Source organism: Delphinus delphis, chromosome 12, assembly GCF_949987515.2.
Source record: "Delphinus delphis chromosome 12, mDelDel1.2, whole genome shotgun sequence".
Lineage (NCBI taxonomy): Eukaryota > Metazoa > Chordata > Mammalia > Artiodactyla > Delphinidae > Delphinus > Delphinus delphis.
In genome coordinates this window covers 53,379,388-53,399,283 of record NC_082694.2, presented here as the reverse complement: position 1 = coordinate 53,399,283, position 19,896 = coordinate 53,379,388, and the positions used below count along the sequence as shown (strand labels likewise).

Sequence of the window (19,896 nt, the reverse complement as noted above, 5' to 3'; positions counted from 1 at the left end):
AAATATGCTTATTAGGACTAGATCCTGATAAAGATGAGTAAATGATAGAATCATATCTTATTGCAATCAGAGATCGTTAGTTGATTAGTGAATACTCTTGAATCACCTTGAATATGATTGCAAGATTAGTCTGAGAAGTGATCTACGTCCCAACTGCTTGTTCCTAACACATGCACAGTCCTAATTACATCTCTTTCTTGACCATTACTTTCCATTTTTAAGAGACTTGAGAGTTAACTTTAAACATCCTTCGTGTCATGATTTTTATTTAGTCATCATTTATTATCATCTTTTTAAAAGCCATATGTTATTAACAAAATCTCATAACTAATTTAGCTTATAAGATAGATTTAGTTAGAGAAAAGAAATTTAGTTGCATTGAGTGTTTACAAATGAACAGCTTTTATTTTCTAAACACATGAAAGCTAGTCAGTGTCACCTACTCACACAGAAGGTTGGATGAAATATAAATTCATTAAGTAAAAACATTAAGGCCATTAAAGGAAACCCCATGCCTGTTTTCGTGTTAAACTGTTCAAGGTCTGGTAAAAGAAGCCAACTTCTTAGACGTAACTATCAGATTCTCCAGTCAGTGATTTGTGCCACCTCTCATCAGAGATAAGATCTACTGTGAACGTAAAGTTCACTGCACATTCAAGTCTTTTTCATATCTTTTATGATTACTGCTAACAGACAGTGACAATGGCAGCTTGCAAAGTAAGCTTAGAGAGCAATAAGCTGATGTTTTACAATCTGCCTATTTCTCCCACAGAAGAGATGGGGATTCCAAGGCCTTCACATACACCTTTCTCATCAAATCTCATAAAAAGTTAATTAGTGCAAGCATGCCAGGTTATAGGAGAAATGGTTTCCTTTAATAACCACATTTATAGTCATATGAAAACATATGCCACCAGAGAAATACCTGATATCCTCTAAAACCAAATAGTCAGGCCTCCATATCTGTGGGTTTCACATCCACAGATTCAACCAACTATGGATCAAAAATATTCGAAAAATAAGTTCCATAAAGTTCCAAAAAGGAAAGCTTGAATTTGATGCTCTCAGCAACTATTTATATTGCACTTACAACTAATTACATAACATTTACATTGTATTAGGTATTATAAGTAATCTAGAGATGATTCAAAGTATATTGGAGGATGTGCATAGGTTATATGCAAATACTATGCTGTTTTATATAAGGGACTTGAGCATCCTTGGATTTTGGTATCTGAGACGGGTCCTGAAACCAATCTCCTGTGGATACCAAGGGACAACTCAACTGTATTATTTCTTTATTCTAGCCTTTACATATATTATACAATAAGAGTGATTTTCAAACACGTACATACATTGCCAAAATATTTTCGGATTAAAAAAACAACCCACAACAGTAGACCAAGTTAAGGTAACAGGCATCAGAACGTTTGCTGTGTAGGAAGGCAATATTAGAAATTCAATAAAAGTATATCAATAATAGGTAAATCTCTCAAATCTACACCTTCAGAAAACCCACATTATGAAAACCTAAACTTAGAAATTGTGTGAGTAGATCCCATATTTTAACATTTCTGAAATACACAAAAGGCTTTTAAACTATTTTCTACTGGATTCCCTCCTAACAGTTCACTGCCAGTGTATCCTTTGTTCATCCTAATATTGCTAAATATTAGCAACAATGGATTTAAAATGATGGCTTCTAGATAACATATTAATTCTACAATAAGTCCCAATGGCTTCTGGAGTTACACTGTACCCAGTAAACAACCCCCAACATAGATCTAATATTTCTAGAATTGGCATTTCACTTTCAGATGCTGTTCATTCTGTGTAGCATAGAAACCCAAGCATGGAAGAGATGGGAGGCAGGAGGAGGGAGAGAGAGGAACATTGTTTAAAGTAGAATTCGAAAAGTAGTACGCTCAGGCTTTGGAGAAAAGATGGTGGTGTTTTCCTGCTGGCAGGATAATCAAGAGAAGGGTTATGCAATAAACAGTAATAATGATCAGGCTGACAAAAGATTTCTGAAAGTAAGAGACAGATAAGTAGTTCAGGCAAAAGGAGTTTAACAGATTGCTGATAAAAAAAAAAGAAGAGGGAGTAAGAATCATGGCCCAAAAACTTGGGGCACATTCATATTTTGAGACAGAAAAGAGAAGGAGGAAATGGTGAAAGAGGCAGAGAAGGAATGGTGAGGAAAGTATAGCAGAAGAAGTCAAAAAGACTTCTGGAACATGTTACTTATGTAACATGTTACCCTATGTCCCTGTGTCCCCAAGTTTTTACTCCTAGGTACATACTCAAAAGAAATGAAAACATTGGTCTACATAAAATCTTGTACATGGATGTTCACAGCAGCATTACTCATAATAGCCAAAAAGGTGAAAACAACCCAAATATCCAACAACTGATAAATGGATGAATACAATGTGGTGTACCTGTATAATGGTAAATTATTTGGCAATACAAAGGAATGGAGTACTGATATATGCTACAGCATGAGTGAACTTTGAAAACACTATGCTAAGTGAAAGAAGCCAGCCAATCACAAAAGACCTCATATTGTAATGATTCCATTTATACGAAATATCCAGAATAGGCAAATCCACAGAGACAGAAGGTAGATTAGTGTTTTCCAGGGATTGGGAAGAAGAGGGGAAGGGGGACCGATTGCTAATGGGTATAGGGATTCTAGGGGCGATGAAAATATTCTAAAATTGGATAGTGGCAATAGTTACACAACTCTGACTATACTAAAAAATGATGACATATACTTTAAAAGGGTAAACTGTATGCTATGTAAACTATATCTCAATGAAGTTGTTATGTATTTTTTAAATGCAGTTTGTCCAAATGTATGGCAAATATTGACTATTTTGCCGACATGTAACGTCCACATTTCTCTGTATCACTGCGACTATTTACCACTGTTTAGGAAGTTCTAGTTAACGCAATTGGAAGAGAAAAGAAAGAAGGTATAATTACTCAAAAGACAGAAACTAGATTATTATTACTTGCAGATGATGACTGTCTACTTAGAAAACCCAAGCAAGTCAACTGAAAAAATATCAGAACTAATAAGATTTCAATCAGTTGGCTGGTGTCAAGACACCCAGACAAAAACTGATGCTCCACCATATGCCATCAACAACCAATAAGAAAATATCATGAAGGAGAATCCATTCACTGTCTGTGGTGTGTGTGTGTGTGTGTGTGTACTGCAGGTGAGTAAGAAAAATAAAATGTGCATAACCTGGATGAAGGTATAAATTTAATGGAATTTCACTGTATTTCTACAGAGTTTGAAAAATATTAGTTAAATGGCTCTAAAGTTTACATAGAAAGGAAGAAATGCATAGGACAAGTGCAATTAAAAAAAACATTAAGGCAAGTCATATTATAAGCCACAGTAATTGAGTCTTGCATTGTAGCAGACTAGACAGACCAAGGAAAAAAGGAAAAAAGTACATATAGGAATTTTGGTTTTAATAAATGGTAATTTGTTAAACGGTAATGAAACATATTGTGTAAAGGAAGACAGTAAAAAGCAGGGAAAAGGAGCTTCGACCGAGTGAAGATTATCATCCTAAAAGGTAAGCAACCAGAGAGCCATATGCAGTAGCACTGAAAACAACATTTCCCCCTCATTCATAAGGTATCTTATATCCAAAGAACAAAAGGGGTTCTATTGGTTTTGGTCTTCAGTTCCATGAAATACATAGAAGCTTAAAGCTTCTAGAGCAAATAAATGTATTGCTTAAAAGACTGTACTAAACTGTGTTCTCTTTAAAATTTGCCTTACTCTGTTATCTGAGAATACCGAAGTGGAAATCTTTATTTTTAAAGTCCAATACTCACTTCTTTTTTATACTTCCTCTTGCCATCAGACAGCAACAGAGGAATCCCCATGCTGTCTTATTTCATCCAACAACTTCAAATTGGAATTTTTTTCACTAAAAAGCTTATTAAAATGTAGTTTTATTGCTCTTAATGCAAATTTATTATAATCTTGATCCTCTAATTAGTAATTACATTTTTCAATAAGGAGCTGACAAATCTGCTGACCTAATATAAATACTCTATATCTTGACTGCAGTGGTTGTGGCTACCCGACTAGTACAAGCTTTTCAAAATTCATAGATGGTGTACCTAAAAAGGGTGAATTTTACTTTATGCAAATATACCCTTAAATTTGAAAGAAATATCTTTTCTCTAAGGATATCAAACTTTTTCTTTATTTTTCTTCTTTCTGTATAGTCTCTATTTCTTCCATGTAGTGTACCCCACCTCCCACCCCATATTTTGGCATCTGTCTTTAATAGCATAAGTTTTCCTTACATGTTAAGTGACCCCAGACTTTCCATCAGGAGTAGGGTACTAAAAAGCTGACTGTAAGTGCTTTGCTCAAAGGTGAGGTTTGTCAACTGTGGGCTTCACTATAGGGTGATTTGGCCAATTCTTTGTGAAATCTCTGATCTCAGTTTGTTTAAGTGTTTTCTCTTGTGTTAGTCAGAATCCCCTAGTCTCCCACATAAGGTTTCTTTAGGTGTTTTCTCTTGTGTTAGTCAGAATCTCCTAGTCTCCCACATAAGGTATCATCTACAACAGCATGTCAATAATTATTTAATCTCTCTTTTTTTTAGTAGGTATTCCCACTCTCACCTATAACCCATGTCCTCCAGTGTAGAAACCTTCGGTTTAACCCTCTCTAGAGAACAATTCTCCAGTCTTCTGCAAAAGTGGAAGAAGGACAGTTACTCAACTGTGTGGAATGGGAGGTCTAATTCATTTCTTCTTTTTTTACTGATGTGAAATTCACATAACATAAAGTTAACCATTTTAAGGTGTATCATTCAGTAGTATTTAGTATACTTACAACATTGTGCAAACCATCACCTCTATCAAGTTCCAAAACATTTTCATCACCCCCAAAGGAAACCCTGTACACATTAAACAGTCCCTCTTCATTGTCCCCTCTCCCGAGCCCCTGGCAACCACCAATCAGCTCTCTGTGTCTGCAGATTTGCCCATTTTGGACATTTCACATATATGCAATCATACAATATGTGACCTTTTGTGTTTAGCTTCTTTCACTTAGCATGTTTTCAAGGTTCATCCATGTTGTAGCATGTATCATTACTTCATTCTTTCTTATGGTTAAAAATACCCTTCCATCGTATGGATAGACCACATTTTGTTTATCTATTCACTTGCTGATGGACATTTGGGTTGTTTCCAGTTTTGGGCTATTGTGAATAGTGCTGCTATGAGCATCTGTGTACAAGTATTTGCTGAGTACCTGTTTTCAATTCTTTTGAGTATATACCAAGGAGTGGGATTGCTGGGTTATATGATATTCTATGTTTAACTTGATCTCACTGCTTTTTAAACAGACTTTCAATCAATCCTCTTATTTTAGACCCATTCTCAGCCCTCCCAAGACACTTCTAAAGGTGCTTAGTGCATTTCCTGAGTCTTTAGGGTTTCTACGATCTATTTCAGGTTAGCTCTGTTTTCTACAATGCTGTCTCAGTATTCCACTTTCTCAAGTTGGCTAGATCTCATCCGGTTTCCAGCTTCAAAACTATTGTTGCTGTTATCTCCTCTCCCATTCTCCTTGTCCTAGTAAGTTTATGCCTTCATTCTATCAAGTTACTGTCATTTTAATGAGATTTCAGAAGAGAGTGAAGGAGTAACAGGTATATTTAATCTTCATTTTAAATCAGAAATCCATAATAAACTTTTTAATACCAACTATCTACTATTCTATCCATCCAATTTAAACTGTCTCAGTACAATGAATTTATTATGAGGGGAATGTAAGCACATATAAGGGTAACTTCTGTTTTCAATAAGCTGATAAACTGGTCAAGAAGATGTAGTAAGATAAAGGTCATTTTCTTACATATGTTTAACACTTGTATGAATGTTGAGGTTCTGTTATATTTGATATGGTAAACTTATGGAGGGTTGAAAGGTAAAACCCACACCCATAGATAGGTCAGGTCTCAGATGAAGTACGAAGTCATCCCAGGCATCAATCACTAGGAAAGAGAAAAATGCCTAGTGAGAAGAAAGGAACTGAAGTGGAAGTGGGGCCTAGAAAGCCAAGAGTGGAGACTCTCAGTTAATTTCAATATTTGCTTCCAGGACCAGACTTTGAAGACTCAGAATGTCTAGATAGGTGTTTTGAGTTGATATGGATCAAACATAGTCACTGCCAATGTGGAAACAAGCTAAGACAAAGAAAAATGGCACACCTGCAGTGAATCACAAACTGAAGACACAACTAGGTTTTGAAATCAGAGTAACCAGGACTATATACCAATTCCCCTTTTTATTATTTCCTATTTTCATAGTCTTGTTAGAATGTTGTGATCTTGTTCCCTTATAATACTGTGGCAGTTATGCACCCACATGGGCCAGTGGTGAAGAGGAAATAGCAGCTCCCTTAGCAAAGGGAAGTCTGAGGAACTGCTACCTCCTATATAATATTTTTCTAATGCCCTGTTGGATGATTACCTTTCAGTGCTCACTTGGGAGGCTCTGAATTTTATTTTCTATAAAGGAAAGTATCCTTTTATTACAGAAGTTACGTACATAAATATTATGTACACACTTGGCTATGCGGCCTCATTAAGCCTTGGTTTCCTCATCTGTAAAGTGGGAATAATAAATGACTCATAGGGCAATTGTGAGGATTAAATAAAATAATCCTGGTAATGTATTTATCACAATGTTTCATATATATTAAGTGCTTTAAAAAGATTAGTGTTAGCAGCTCCCTCCTCCTCCTATTATTATTATTACTATTGTTATTACAAGGCAAGTACCAAAAGAGAACATGGCAAGGAGGCAGAGACCACATTGAGTTGATGTGACACAGAGAAAAGCTTCACTGAAGAAGCAAGACTTTGAGCTGGGATCTGAGTTTGAAAAGATGACCATTTTAGGGGACTTCCCTGGTAGTCCAGTGGTAAAGAATCTGCCTTCCAATGCAGGGGACGTGGGTTTGATCCCTGGTCGAGGAACTAAGATCCCACATGCCTTGGGGCAACTAAGCCCTCGCACCTCAACTAGAGAGCCCGCATGCCACAAACTACAGAGCCCAAGCGCTCTGGAGCCCAAGCGCCACAACTAGAGAGAGAAAACCCACACGTCACAACTAGAGAGAAGGCTGCATGCCACAACGAAGACCCGAAGCAGCCAAAGAAATTAAAATAAAATAAATAAATAAAATAAATATTTTTAAAAGAAAAAAGAAAAGATGATCATGTTAGTCAGGGGACTGTGTCGTCGAATGAACAACTGAAGGGAAACTACAAGTTCTTTTGGATCAAAAAAGAAGTTTTTAACTTTAGATTAACGCAAAAATTTTCAAATACGTATCATCAGGTGTAGATTTCAAGAACAGTCAATGAAATTTGATGAGAATATTTAAGGAAAAAAAATTAAATAAAAAGTCTATTTCCCCTAATTTGGAATTTCCCCAAATTGGGGGATTAAGAGATACAAACTACTATATATAAAATAGATAAACAACAAGGATATATTGTATAGCAATGGGAATTATAGCCATTATCTTCTAAGAAGTTATAATGGAGTACAATCTGTAAAAATACTGGATCACAATGCTGTGCACCTGAAACTAATATAATATTGTAAATCAACTATACATCCATTAAAAAAAATAAATAAATCAGTAAACACACATACACAAGCCACTTCTAACAAAGTAGTCTAAACATCCACCTATTACATAGGAAAATGCTCTGACCAGATCTATATTTTGCTTGTGATACCAATTATTGTCATTAGATGTACCAAAATATCTTTTTAAAAAATAAATTTATTTATTTATTTATTTTTGGTTGCATTGGGTCTCTGTTGCTGTGCGCAGGCTTTCTTTTTAGATGCAGCAAGCGGGGGCTACTCTTCATTGCAGGCTTCTCATTGCAGTGGCTTCTCTTGCTGCGGAGCACGGGCTCTAGGCACGCAGATTTCAGTAGTTGTGGCTCCCGGGCTCTAGAGCGCAGGCTCAGTACCTGTGGCGCATGGGCTTAGCTGCTACGCAGCATGTGGGATCTTCCCGGACCAGGGCTTGAACCCGTGTCCACTGCATTGGTAGGCATATTCTCAACCACTGTGCCACCAGGAAACCCTCAAAATATCTTTAATTTCTTCACACACAAGATTTAAACTATTCCACATCACAGAAATCAAAGCAATTTTATACAACTAAAATCAAATCAGGCTGATTTAAACAATATAGTAATGACAATTCCTATTAGCAAGGCAAGAGAAACTGGTCATTTAACAAATATTTAGCTATAGCCTGAAAGTCTGTGCATGTTCATACATTTGCACTTTAAATATTTTATGTTAATATATTACTTTCCTCCAACAAAAAGCTGTAATAAGTAATATTTTGCAATAATAATAAGAGAACTGAGTATTTTATTGTTTTTACTATTAACTCTCTAGCATTTAATTTTACTAAAGATGTTTTGGGCTAATTTTTCACCACACTCTAGAATACTATGCAGTGTTCTTTAAAAGCAGTATTCTTCTACTTCTTTTCCATAATTCCCAGTATTATTCCAATCAAACACTTTCTTTCTAACATGACTGCAATATATCTTCTAAAATTTCTTGGATATTTAAATATTTTGCTTGCTACAAATACAAGTCCAAAATATCAAAATCACACGCTTTAGTGATGACCCACAGTTTCTTACCTGCACTTCTCAAATTAGGGTCCAGTCCTGGCATCTCTTTATTAGCTTCAGGGCTGACACTGTAGACTGATGCTCCTGCTTCACTGACGATACTGAAAAGAAAGAAAAGGGGAATATCATTTTCCAAACTTTCTACCTGCCCCAAGAAAATAAATGAATGAGACTAGGTATTATAAGAAAAGAAAACTGCAGGGCAAAGCACTCTCTTTATATTTCAATGATACCTATACTATTTAATTTTACATTAACATAAAGTGATTAAGCAATGCTTATTTTCTACACATAGGAAATACACAGGCTTAAATCCATAATGAATTCATTCAGTTGTTTTCTGTTTAAGAGAGAGTTTATAAATGAACACAGTGGATACTCCTCCATGATGCCAACATCAAAATTTTCAGAATGCTTAGCTCCTCTTGTGTTTATAATCCATTATTGACTGACATTTATGACTCCCGTCTGAATCATTCTAAAGCATCTTGGGAAGCACAGACATGTGTGTGGATATGTGCATATGTGGATATACACAAAAAAAATTGCCATTATTATTACTTGGTTATAATTAAAAACCACAATGTGAAAAGGAAGGGGATCAGACAGGATCCCACTTCTTTTCAAGAGGGTCTGAAATCATCCTTTTGGTGAACTTGAAACATACCACTTCAGGCAGGTGTTAAACCACTTCATTTCATCACTTCTTTAACCAAAGCATCACACATATCATCCTGTTCCTTTCTTCTTTGGCTCCATATACTTTACAATCCACAATGGCAGCACTCTCTTACAGATGACCGTTGTATAGTGGTTGACATTTGTACAGTTTACCAAACATTTTAAAATTAGAGGCTTTCTTTATGACATAATACGTAAAGAAGCATCATCTACTTTAAGTATTTACAATACCTTTGGTTCTCTACCATGTGACCATCTAGATGTCACAATTCAAAAGCAGAAACATATTAGTGCTTAATTTTTAATCCACTCTTAGAAACCTCTCCCATTCTCTGCTCTTCAGTAGTTACTTCAATTGTTAGATAAGTTGAGCAGATAACTTTTAACATTATTGCCCCACTGTAACAACTCAACACTGATAAGTAAAATGTGAAACAGTTAGTTCGCTACTCCAAAGAGTTCTCTGAAGAACTCTTGATTGAACTTCGACAACAATTATAAACCAGAGACTTGAGAAGATTATTTGGGGGCAACGAGAAGATTTATATCTTTTGCAACCAAGATCTACTAACCCAAATTTCATAATAGGCAAAATGAACACTGCAACTGAAAAGCAAGGCTGCTCATCCTGTTCCTCATCAACAGCATCATCATGATACAATAAGAGGTGCATATTATATACAAAGCACAAAACCAACCCCTTTATGAAACAGGATAAATAAGAATAGTCAGCCATCAGCCAAGTAAAATTTGGTTTCAAACACAAATGAACACTCAGCCTAACAAATTTTTTTCTAAAAAACCAGAGTATCTGTGAAGTGCAGAGAAAAGAATATTTTAAAAAATCTTACCACAAATTTATTTTCTGGCATTGCCAGAAGCCTCCAAAATTACCTCTATTTGAGCAAAGGAACTTAAATGGTAAATAAAAGTTCCCATTAACTGTGGGCTTCAGCAGTTGGGTACCTGAGAATTTGCTGGGTGATTCACTGTCTCTTGGAAGTTATAATTCTCAAAAGACTGAGGGAAACTGTTGCAAAGAAAAACACTCAGATAATAAATATTCCTCCAAATACCAAATTGCCACTTCTTTTAAACAGAGGAATACAAAACAGATGTGACACGCTGCACCCAAAGATTTTAGATTAACATTAATATTAAATCAATACAAAATGCAGTAAATTTCATATGCTTTAGTTACTAGACAGCATGGGTCCAATAAACTGTTCAGTACTACGCACAGATCAGAATGCTTAAATAATCTAAATGAAGAGAAAAAGCTCAACATTGATTACTTCAATATAAAACATATAAGGATCTAAGAAGTATATGTGGCAAGAGTCAAGTGAAAGAAATCAAGCTGGGAGTGGTGATGATTCTTTCCAGGAGAAGCTGCTAAGAACAAAAGTTATAGCCTTTCCCCCCTTCCTTTTTTTCTTTCCTATTTAGAGTTCAAGGATAGACATTAACTAGAAAGTATGCTAGATTTCACAAGGCACTTTCTGTTCATTAGGAAGTTTCCCAATAAACTATTAGAAAATTATTCCAATTATCTCTAGTATATTTTGAGGAAAGCAAAAGTAAGCTTTGCACAAAATACAGATATCTAACATTTAATACGTATCATATGTCACAAAACAAATTTCACTCAGGTGTAAACTAATTAGGCTCATAATCTTAGCAATTCGATTATTTTATTTACTTTGCCATAAAGCAGACAAGACTCTGAGTAAAATTTATAATTCTGGGGGAATTTAACTGACACAGTTCTAACTGAACTCAAAGGTTTTGAGATTATTACAGTACTTGAAGCCCTTTCAAATTGTTTGTTTAGACAAACGCCTAAATAGATACATATCGTATATGAAACTTTAAATATATGAAAGTACACTTCAGAAGCTACCACTGGACTTAACGTTTTACCAGATCTATGTGTTAATGTGCTAATTCTTTAGAATTAAATTGATAATTTTTAAAGCACTTTATCTAATTCAGCACTTTTCTAGAGTCTTTCTACGCTTTTTAATCTGAAAATATATACGTATAAACCACACACTCATAACCTAAAAAACAAGTGAAATGCCCACAATATAGATGGATTTACTTTTAAATTCATTTAAAAAATTTTAACAAAAACCCTGCAAGTTAAAAATGCCAATTTTTGTTATCTCAAGTAAAATTCAATGCTGTTACATAAATCTGATCATTTATCAATACAATGTACTTTATTTTTTACACAAATATATGTTTAAACCACAGAATTTATATCTCCACAGTTTATAAGTCTCTTCTACCAAGATAAATTGTATGTTGATGAATCTTTTAAAACCGCGCTTGCAAGTACTTTTCTTACTGTGCCTATTCATTCTGACAGTAAAAGAAGGGCAACTTCTTTTGCCAAATTGAGATGGGAGAATTTTTTTCATGAGAGAGGAAAACTAGCTGGTTTTTTTAAGTTATTGGGCTAATAGTTTTCACATTCATTTACAAGGTTGCTTGAAGCCTCTGTATGAGTCTCCTCCCCTCTTCTTATTTCCCAAATATGAAAATAGCTTTTTTGTTTTTCTTATTTTAAAATAAATTGCATGCTTCCTATGTTAACAAGAAAATTCAATTCAAAGTTAACCTACTTAAATGAAAACACAATTAATATTTAGTAAGCTATCAAAAATCAGCCAGGATATATTTGCTTAAACTAATAAAAACTGATTTCTCATTTTTTATAAAAGTATACTAGAATTGCTTAAGTGTTACCAATATCTAGAAGCTTCCTTTTCCTTCTGCCCACCGAAAAAAATAGGTACTAAAAAGCTCCGATACTAAATGCACAGCTCATTTCAGTAAAGTTTTAAAAATAATTTATCTAAAAAGTTTTTCCAAATTTTCAGGCTGAGAAACATTCATATGAAGAGAGGGTAGGTAAATGACCTAAGTTTCTCAACAAGTAACAGAAAATGCTATAAAAAGTTAATCAACACAGATCTTAAGTTTTTGCTTTGCATATGAGAACCTGTTTTGAAGTATGAAAGGATAGCTGTTTGTATTTTGGGGATAGGAGACAAGGCCAAAAACCAAACCACCATAAATAAAAGGGGCTCTAGGGTTTAATGTTTAAAGGATACTTATTTCTAAAAAAAAAATCAAAGCAATTTTAAATTCCTTTATTTAGTGATGAATTGTCATTTCAGGGAGCCTCAAATGAGCGATACCTAGTCACTTTAAAAACTAACATGGGAATTCCCTGGCAGTCCAGTGGTTAGGACTCCACGCTTCCAGTGCAGGGGGCACGAGTTCGATCCCTGGTTGGGGAACTAAGATCCCGCAAGCCATGCACACAGCCAAAAAAAAAATTTTTTTAATTAAAAATAAATTAAAAACTAAGGTAATCTGGTGATGATAAGGAAGCAGGGGAACAAATAAAATCCTATACTATTAAAGATATTTAAACTGTAAAACTCTTTTGGATGGTAATTTGAAAATATAGATCAAAAGTCACAAGAATATACATTCTTTCTGAACTGGCTATTATATTTTTAAGAATTTATATGAAGGAAATTTTAATTTACACAAAAATTTAAACAGCGTTATTCATCACAGCATAGCTCCGACCAAAAGAAACTGAAACCAAAATGCCTATCATTAAAGAGTTCTTTAATGAAAACCTATACTGTCATTTAAAATTACTGTTGTAATGTATTAAGTGGAAAGGCTGGTTATAAAAGTAAGACATGAGACCAACTTTGATATTTTTAAAATATAGGTATATACAAAAGAAAAAAAGGTTTATGTTAATATTAATAGTACTTAACTATGAGTTATTCCTTTAAAAGAATTTTTATTTCTTTAAATTTTTCTGCAATAACTGTAATATTTATTTGTAAAAAGAAAAAGTTTAAAATTTAAGTTTCTAATGACCATTATTTACCTGGCCAGGAGATCCAATATTGCATAATAGCCAACATTTTTTTTTTAATCAAACTTTCTTTTAAAGTTATCAAAGTTATTTTGAACTTAAGTGTGGGTAAATATGTCATTTGTTAGTAATAACTTCCAAACATGACTCCTAGGAAACCTCAAATAATAATATTTTATGATATTGTTTTATAACATGAAAGAAAGGTCAAGAATAACTCTTGATTTGTACATACAGGTCATATAAAAATCAAATGCACAATGAAAAATTTTATAAGAAAGTACATATAATATACAGTTTAAAGTTGTACTTAGTCCTTGGCCTGTGCATCCAACCCCCAAGTTATTCTTCATGAACACCACAGCACAATCAATTCACTACCCACAACAGAAAAGGTGTGAGGTGACACAGTTGTATACCAGGAAAGTAGTGTGTGTGAGAAAAAAAAACACTAAAGGCAAAATATGGTGAAAAAGAAAAAGAGCAGAAATACACCACCTCAAGATTTCAATGGCACCAAATTTACATGTAGGTATGTAACACTAGCACCATCTGGTGGAAGACCAGTTAGATGCCATTCTCCAACTATCACAGTTTTTTAAAAAAAATTCTAAGCTATCTTTCAAAGAATGAGCATTTTCCAAAGAGAACGAGTCTAGCAATGGTACAGTAATTATTTACACAGAGGACCCATAACAAGCCTGTGAGAACTTAAAATGTCTACCAAACAGAGGGTGAGTATATCCCGGGATGGACATCTTATCACATCCACTGAGCAGTATTTCAACAATACAGAATTCCCTTGGCTACTTTTCCTTCAGTGTCTCATAGCATATCAGATGAACACTTTCTAGCCACAAAAGAAACCTAAAAAGGACAACCCCAAATTAGCAACTACCGAACAGAACTGTAATTTGGAATTTGGGGTTCCTCAAAGTAACAGCTACCGACTCTTCTGGGCCATAAACATAACAATAGTATTCATTCCACATGAGAATCTGATTCTGGTTTATGTTCACAATGATGCTGAGCTGCTACAATGTACCACAATGTGTAAAAATATTACACTTAAATCACTTCTACTGCTGTCAGTGGGCCACTCAATTTGACAAAATCACTGGTACCTTCAAATGCCATCAAGGGGAAAGCCAATTAACAAACTGAAGGACAAAGATGGAGAGCTTCTCTCTATTTGTAGGTTGAGTCCCTCTGCTGAGGTAGAAGCAGTTTCTGACAAAGAATGGAACCAGCAGAAATTGTCGGTCTCCACCACTCTCAGGGTAAGCATTCCTTTTATTTTCTTTCTCCCTTCCTTTCACTGTCTTCTGTTTTCCTTTTAAAAACAAAAATTCCTCCTTTATTTTTTTTTCCCCATTTATGTTTGAGTCCAACATGAAGTTGTTACAAGTACTGCACAGTACCACTAAAGGGAGCTCAAGGAAAAAAGTCACAGCAGCAACCAACCACAAGGCCTGATGCCTAAGTGGTGTTAGACTAGGCACAAGGACAAGGGCCCCACTGAACCAAGACACGAAAAGCAGGCTTGAAGAGCAGAACACTGGGACATCCCTGGAGGCGCAGTGATTGAGAGTCCGCCAGCCAATGCAGAGGACACGGGTTTGAGCCCTGGTCCGGGAGGATCCCACATGCCCCAGAGCAGCTGAGAATGTGTACCACAGCTGCTGAGTCTGCGCTCTGGAGCCCGTGAGCCACAACTGCTGAAGCCCGTGCACCTGGAGCCTGTGCTTCGCAGTGGGAGAGGCCACCGCAATGTGAGGTGTGCACACCGCGGGGAGGAGTGGCCCCTGCTTGCCGCAGCTGGAGAGGACCCACGTGCAGTGGTGAAGACCCAACGCAGCCAAAAAAGTAAAATTAATTAAAAAAAAAAGAGCGGAACACTAACTGTGAAAGAGGCTGTTGTTTGCAGCAGTACTGTAAGCATTCCATGTTCGCTACTAATGAGTTCCCAAAAACTAACAGGGCAAGGAAGAAATACTGATCTAATTTTTGTGCTTTCATCAACATTTTGAAATGTCCTGATTTAAAGAACATGATGTCAACCTACCTGCCATCCCTACTGCCCCAAACATACCAAAAAGTATGCTTCTCCTGATTCTTGCAGTTAACTCCAAAACGGTCAAATTTTTAGGTACTCAGCTTGTATTTACTCATAGAATAACAGATTATCTGTGTTTGTTTATTCTTGTTCAAATGCAACTCTACATTTAGATATAAATCTAAGAGTATGAACTGGAGAGTTTTCTTACAAAGGGAGAAGTTTGTTTATTTTTTTCTTTTCTATCCCTATGTTTCTTTTAAGCTTAAGTACATCTATAGGAATTTATCCACTAATAAATAAGTGGAATTCAGACTGCTACGGCATAGACTTTTCAGAATGAAACTTATTGCAAGATATTTTATTCCTTTATTATCCATCCAATAACAGAAGTCAGAATCAGAATTACTAATTTAGAGGGTTATAATATCTAATATTTTGCTAATAATAAGTGCTAAATAATAAAATGTGAATTATTAAAAGTTTTAAGAAAGAACAAAAAAGAGAGAAGCAAAGGGAAAAAGATAATGAGAAATAAAATAATTAAAGAGAGAGACAGAAGCCAAGATACACTTTGCCAGCAACTAACAGCCCAGTTCTTTTTACCTACAGTTGAATAAAGTTTTGGAAATAACAATGGTTTGTGCTACATTCCCTAATATTCTTCCAAATGCTACTGCTAAAAAGCTCAGTGGACTCCACTAATAAGTCACATACATTTTATCAGTTTTCACATCCTGTTACTCACTCCTCTTTTTCTCCCTTGTCTGATGTTTGTTTTTGCCTCCCACCCCCCACCCTGCCAACCTCTACTTTCCTCTGACGTGAACTTATACCTCTGTAGAAGTCATCACCGCCCACTTAAGGGACCCTATCTACAAACTTCACTTAACACATTCACCAACCAGCAGTCTCCAGTTTGAATCATCAGGCTCTTTTCTGGGGCAGCCTCAAACTTTAGAATTTCTTTTGGCCACCCAGATAATGCTAGGGGAAAAAAAAAACCAAACAAACTCTGAAAGCACAGGCCAAATGTAAGATGACGACTCTAGATCAACCACTTTTTCTAATCGTGGTTTTCAAAAGTACACTGAACAGATGGAGGGAGAAAATGAGTTGTTCAGTTCAGCTGGCTGCTCCATTTACTACTTTATCTATGGTCAGATCTTTACTTTCTTGGGATCACTGCACATTTCTGGCTCTGCTATATTACACTGTGTAAATATTTAGGAGAAATAATTCCTTTCAAGGATCTAAACTTCCACTGTCGTTATGGCAAATGAACCTGTTTATGCTATGTTTGTTAAGTAACAGCAAGTCTAAAAGAACACAGGAATTTACTAATATATGTGGTACACAAACATCACAATCATAAAGCTTCTCATAGGGTCATATCAAGAACATGAAAGGCCAGTTTATTTTTACTCCCACTGCCCTGTAATTTTCTTTAACTCTACTACAACAGTCCTTAATTCAAACCTTTCCTACAGTTACAGTAACAGGGTAGACTGAATGTACATAAGCTGTACCAAAACTACTCACATCTCCATTTAACCTTCCTTGATTCTCAAGTGGTTATCAAACTTAATCCTACATCTGAATCTGCTGGAGGTTGTTAAAACACACATTGCCAGGCTCCACCCCCAGAGCTTCTGCTTCACTGGCACTGAGAATTTGCATTTCTAACCAGTTCACTGGTGATGCTGATGTTGCTGGGACCATATAGGTTTTAAAGTCTTATTAAGGTATAACTTACATTTCATAAAGTTCACCCATCTTAAGTATACAATTCAATGACTTCTAGCAAATGCTGTACAATCATCACCAAAATCCAACTTCAGAACATTTCCATCCAGAAAGATCCTTTGCGCCCATTTGCAGTCCTCATTCCCATCTCCAATCCTAGGTATCCACTAGTTTACTTTTTGTCTCTATACATTCACCTGCCTGGACATACCATATAAATGGAATCATAAAATATGTGGTCTTTTCTGTCTGGCTTCTTCACTTAGCATAATGTTTTTGAGATTCATTCATGCTATAGTATCAGTACTTCTTTTTTATTGCTGAATAGTATTCCACTGTTCTAGAAATACCACATTTTGTTTATCCATTCACCAGTTGATAGAATTTGGGGTTGGTCCAAGTTCTCTGGTATTATGAATAATGCTGCTATAAACATTCATTTACAAATATTTGTGTAGACTTATGTTTCATTTCTCTTGGATATATTCCCAGGAGTGGAAATGCTGGGTTGTAAATTCATGTCTAATTTTTTAAGAAACTGCCTAAGTACAATGAATAAGGGCTCCAGTTTGTTCATTTCCTTGACAATACTTGCTGTTGCCTTTTTGACAACTATTCTAGTGGTTATGAAGTGGTATCTACTTCTAGCTTATTTTACATTTTTAAATCATTGATGATGTGAACACTTACTCAATGTCTTTGTTGGCCTTTCCCAATCTTCTTTAGTAGAATATCTGTTCAAATCTTTGCCCATTTTTATTTGGCTTGTCTCCTTATTATTGACTTATAAGTGTTTTTATGTATAAATACAAGTCCTGCATCAGATACATGATTTGCAAATATTTTCTCCAAATTTTTGGTTTGTCATTTTCCTAATGGTCTTTTGAAACATAAAAGTTTTAAATACTGATGAAGTCTAGGACTACACTTTGAGAGCCAGTGTTCTAAAGCCTCAGGTGGGGCATGCGGTGGTGCGTGCGTGCGGCGCCGTTGAGCAACTGGATAAGATAGAGGGGCGGCGCCGCCGCCAGGCCCACTCTCCGTCCACTCCACACGTCGCACCGCCCGCCCGCTGCCCAGCGTCCGCCGCCTCCTCCGCCATGGCAGTGGAGGGAGGAGACCATCTCCCCGGAGACGGGCACACCTTCCCCAAGCACGGCCAGACCTGCGTGGTGCACTACACCAGGATGCTTGAAGATGGAAAGAAATTCGATTCCTCTAGGGACAGAAACAAGCCCTTTAAGTTTGTGCTGGGCAAGAAGGAGGTGATCTGAGGCTGGGAAGAAAGAGTTGCCCAGATGAGCGTGAGTCAGAGAGCCAAACTAACTGTCTCCCCAGACTATGCCTACACTGCCTCTGGGCACCCAGGCATCATCCCACCAAATGCCACTCTCATCTTTGACGTGGAGCTTCTAAAACTGGAATGACAGGAACGGCCTCCTCCCTGAGCTCCCCGTTCTTGGATGTGCCATGGAAGGATCTGGCGCCTCCAGATGTGCACAGCGAGTCCATATGGAGCTTTTCCTGAAATTCCACTACACTCTTTGTATAAGCACCTTCCTTGGCTGAATGTGTCCCGTCACCAGCTTTGCTCTTCCCCTTTCTCCTGGTATGTATGTTGAGCTGAACTACATTACATAAACCTCGAGTTACTCATTTTAGTTTGTTTTCATTTTGGGGTGAAGACTGAGTTTCAGTCCTTTGGATCTAGGTTTCCAGTTAAGTACTAGTCAAGTGTTAACAGCACAAGAAATGGGTTGACTTCAGAATAGGAACTGGTGTGTGGGGTGCAAGAATCTTTATTTTATTTTATTTTGGATCAAAGTTTTATCTATTATATATATCTATTAAACATTCTTGCTGCTGTGCTGCAGAGCCATAGCTGATTTGAGGCGCTCTTGAGGACCGAATTATTCTCCAAGTTGAGAGACATCCTCGGGTTGAATGAAAAGCCCGACCCCAAACTAAAGTGGCCTCCACTGCCCCACCCTCCCCTCCCCTTAACCCTCTGCCTTTTGAAAGCATATCCTTTTCACTGAGATGTTGGACACTACAGGGTCTGTCCCTGGGCTAGCAGGGACCTCTGAAGCCTTCTTCATGGCCTGGCTTTTTTTTTTCTTTCCATCCTGTGGTTTTTCTAATGGATATTCAGGACTTTCGTAATCTCATAGCTATCCAAGCTCCACTTCCTAAATTTTAAGGACTTTAATCAAAAGTTAAATTGAAGGCGCTGTTTGTAGACACTTCACACCCATGAAAGCCCAGCCATCATGACAAATCCCTGAGTGTTGTCTTAAGAAAATGATGCTGGTCATCACAGCTTCAGCATCTCCTGTTTTTTGATGCTCAGCTCCCCCTGCTGATCTCAGAGTTTCCTGGCTTCTCCCTCTCACCCCTCTGCTGTCCTGTGTAGTGATGTGGTGAGAGAAACTGCTGCCTACTCCCTTACCTCCACACTACATATGAGTTTCAAGTTTTATTATTGCAATACAAGTGCTTTATGCCGGCTTTTCTCAACAACAACAAAAATGCCTCAAAAATTCAAAAGAAATAGTAAACCCTTGAAAAATGTGAAAGCTTAGTGGTTTCCATCTGCAATAAGCAATATGTAAATGTCATGCATAGTATCTGCTTTTCTGTTTTGTTTTGTTTTGTTTTAGCAAAGCCTATCAGAACTACCATCCTAAACATACTTATTCTTTTTATGAGAAAGGGAAAAGAGAACTTGCAGCTTACTGGCTTTAATACATTATGGAATGAATAAATTC

General features: G+C 36.3%; 1 protein-coding gene and 1 pseudogene across 2 annotated transcripts in view; one reads left to right on the top strand and one right to left on the bottom strand.

The window, feature by feature from the left end:
* The window catches only part of SRBD1 (S1 RNA binding domain 1), a 231,216-nt gene that overhangs the window by 99,932 nt on the left and 111,388 nt on the right, over positions 1-19,896 (bottom strand). For both annotated transcript variants that reach the window (XM_060026693.1, XM_060026692.1), the window contains exon 15: positions 8,742-8,833. In XM_060026693.1, coding sequence (XP_059882676.1) covers positions 8,742-8,833 — 92 coding nt within the window. The remainder of the gene's footprint in view (positions 1-8,741; positions 8,834-19,896) is intronic.
* LOC132435448 (peptidyl-prolyl cis-trans isomerase FKBP1A pseudogene) lies at positions 18,301-18,555 on the top strand (annotated as a pseudogene).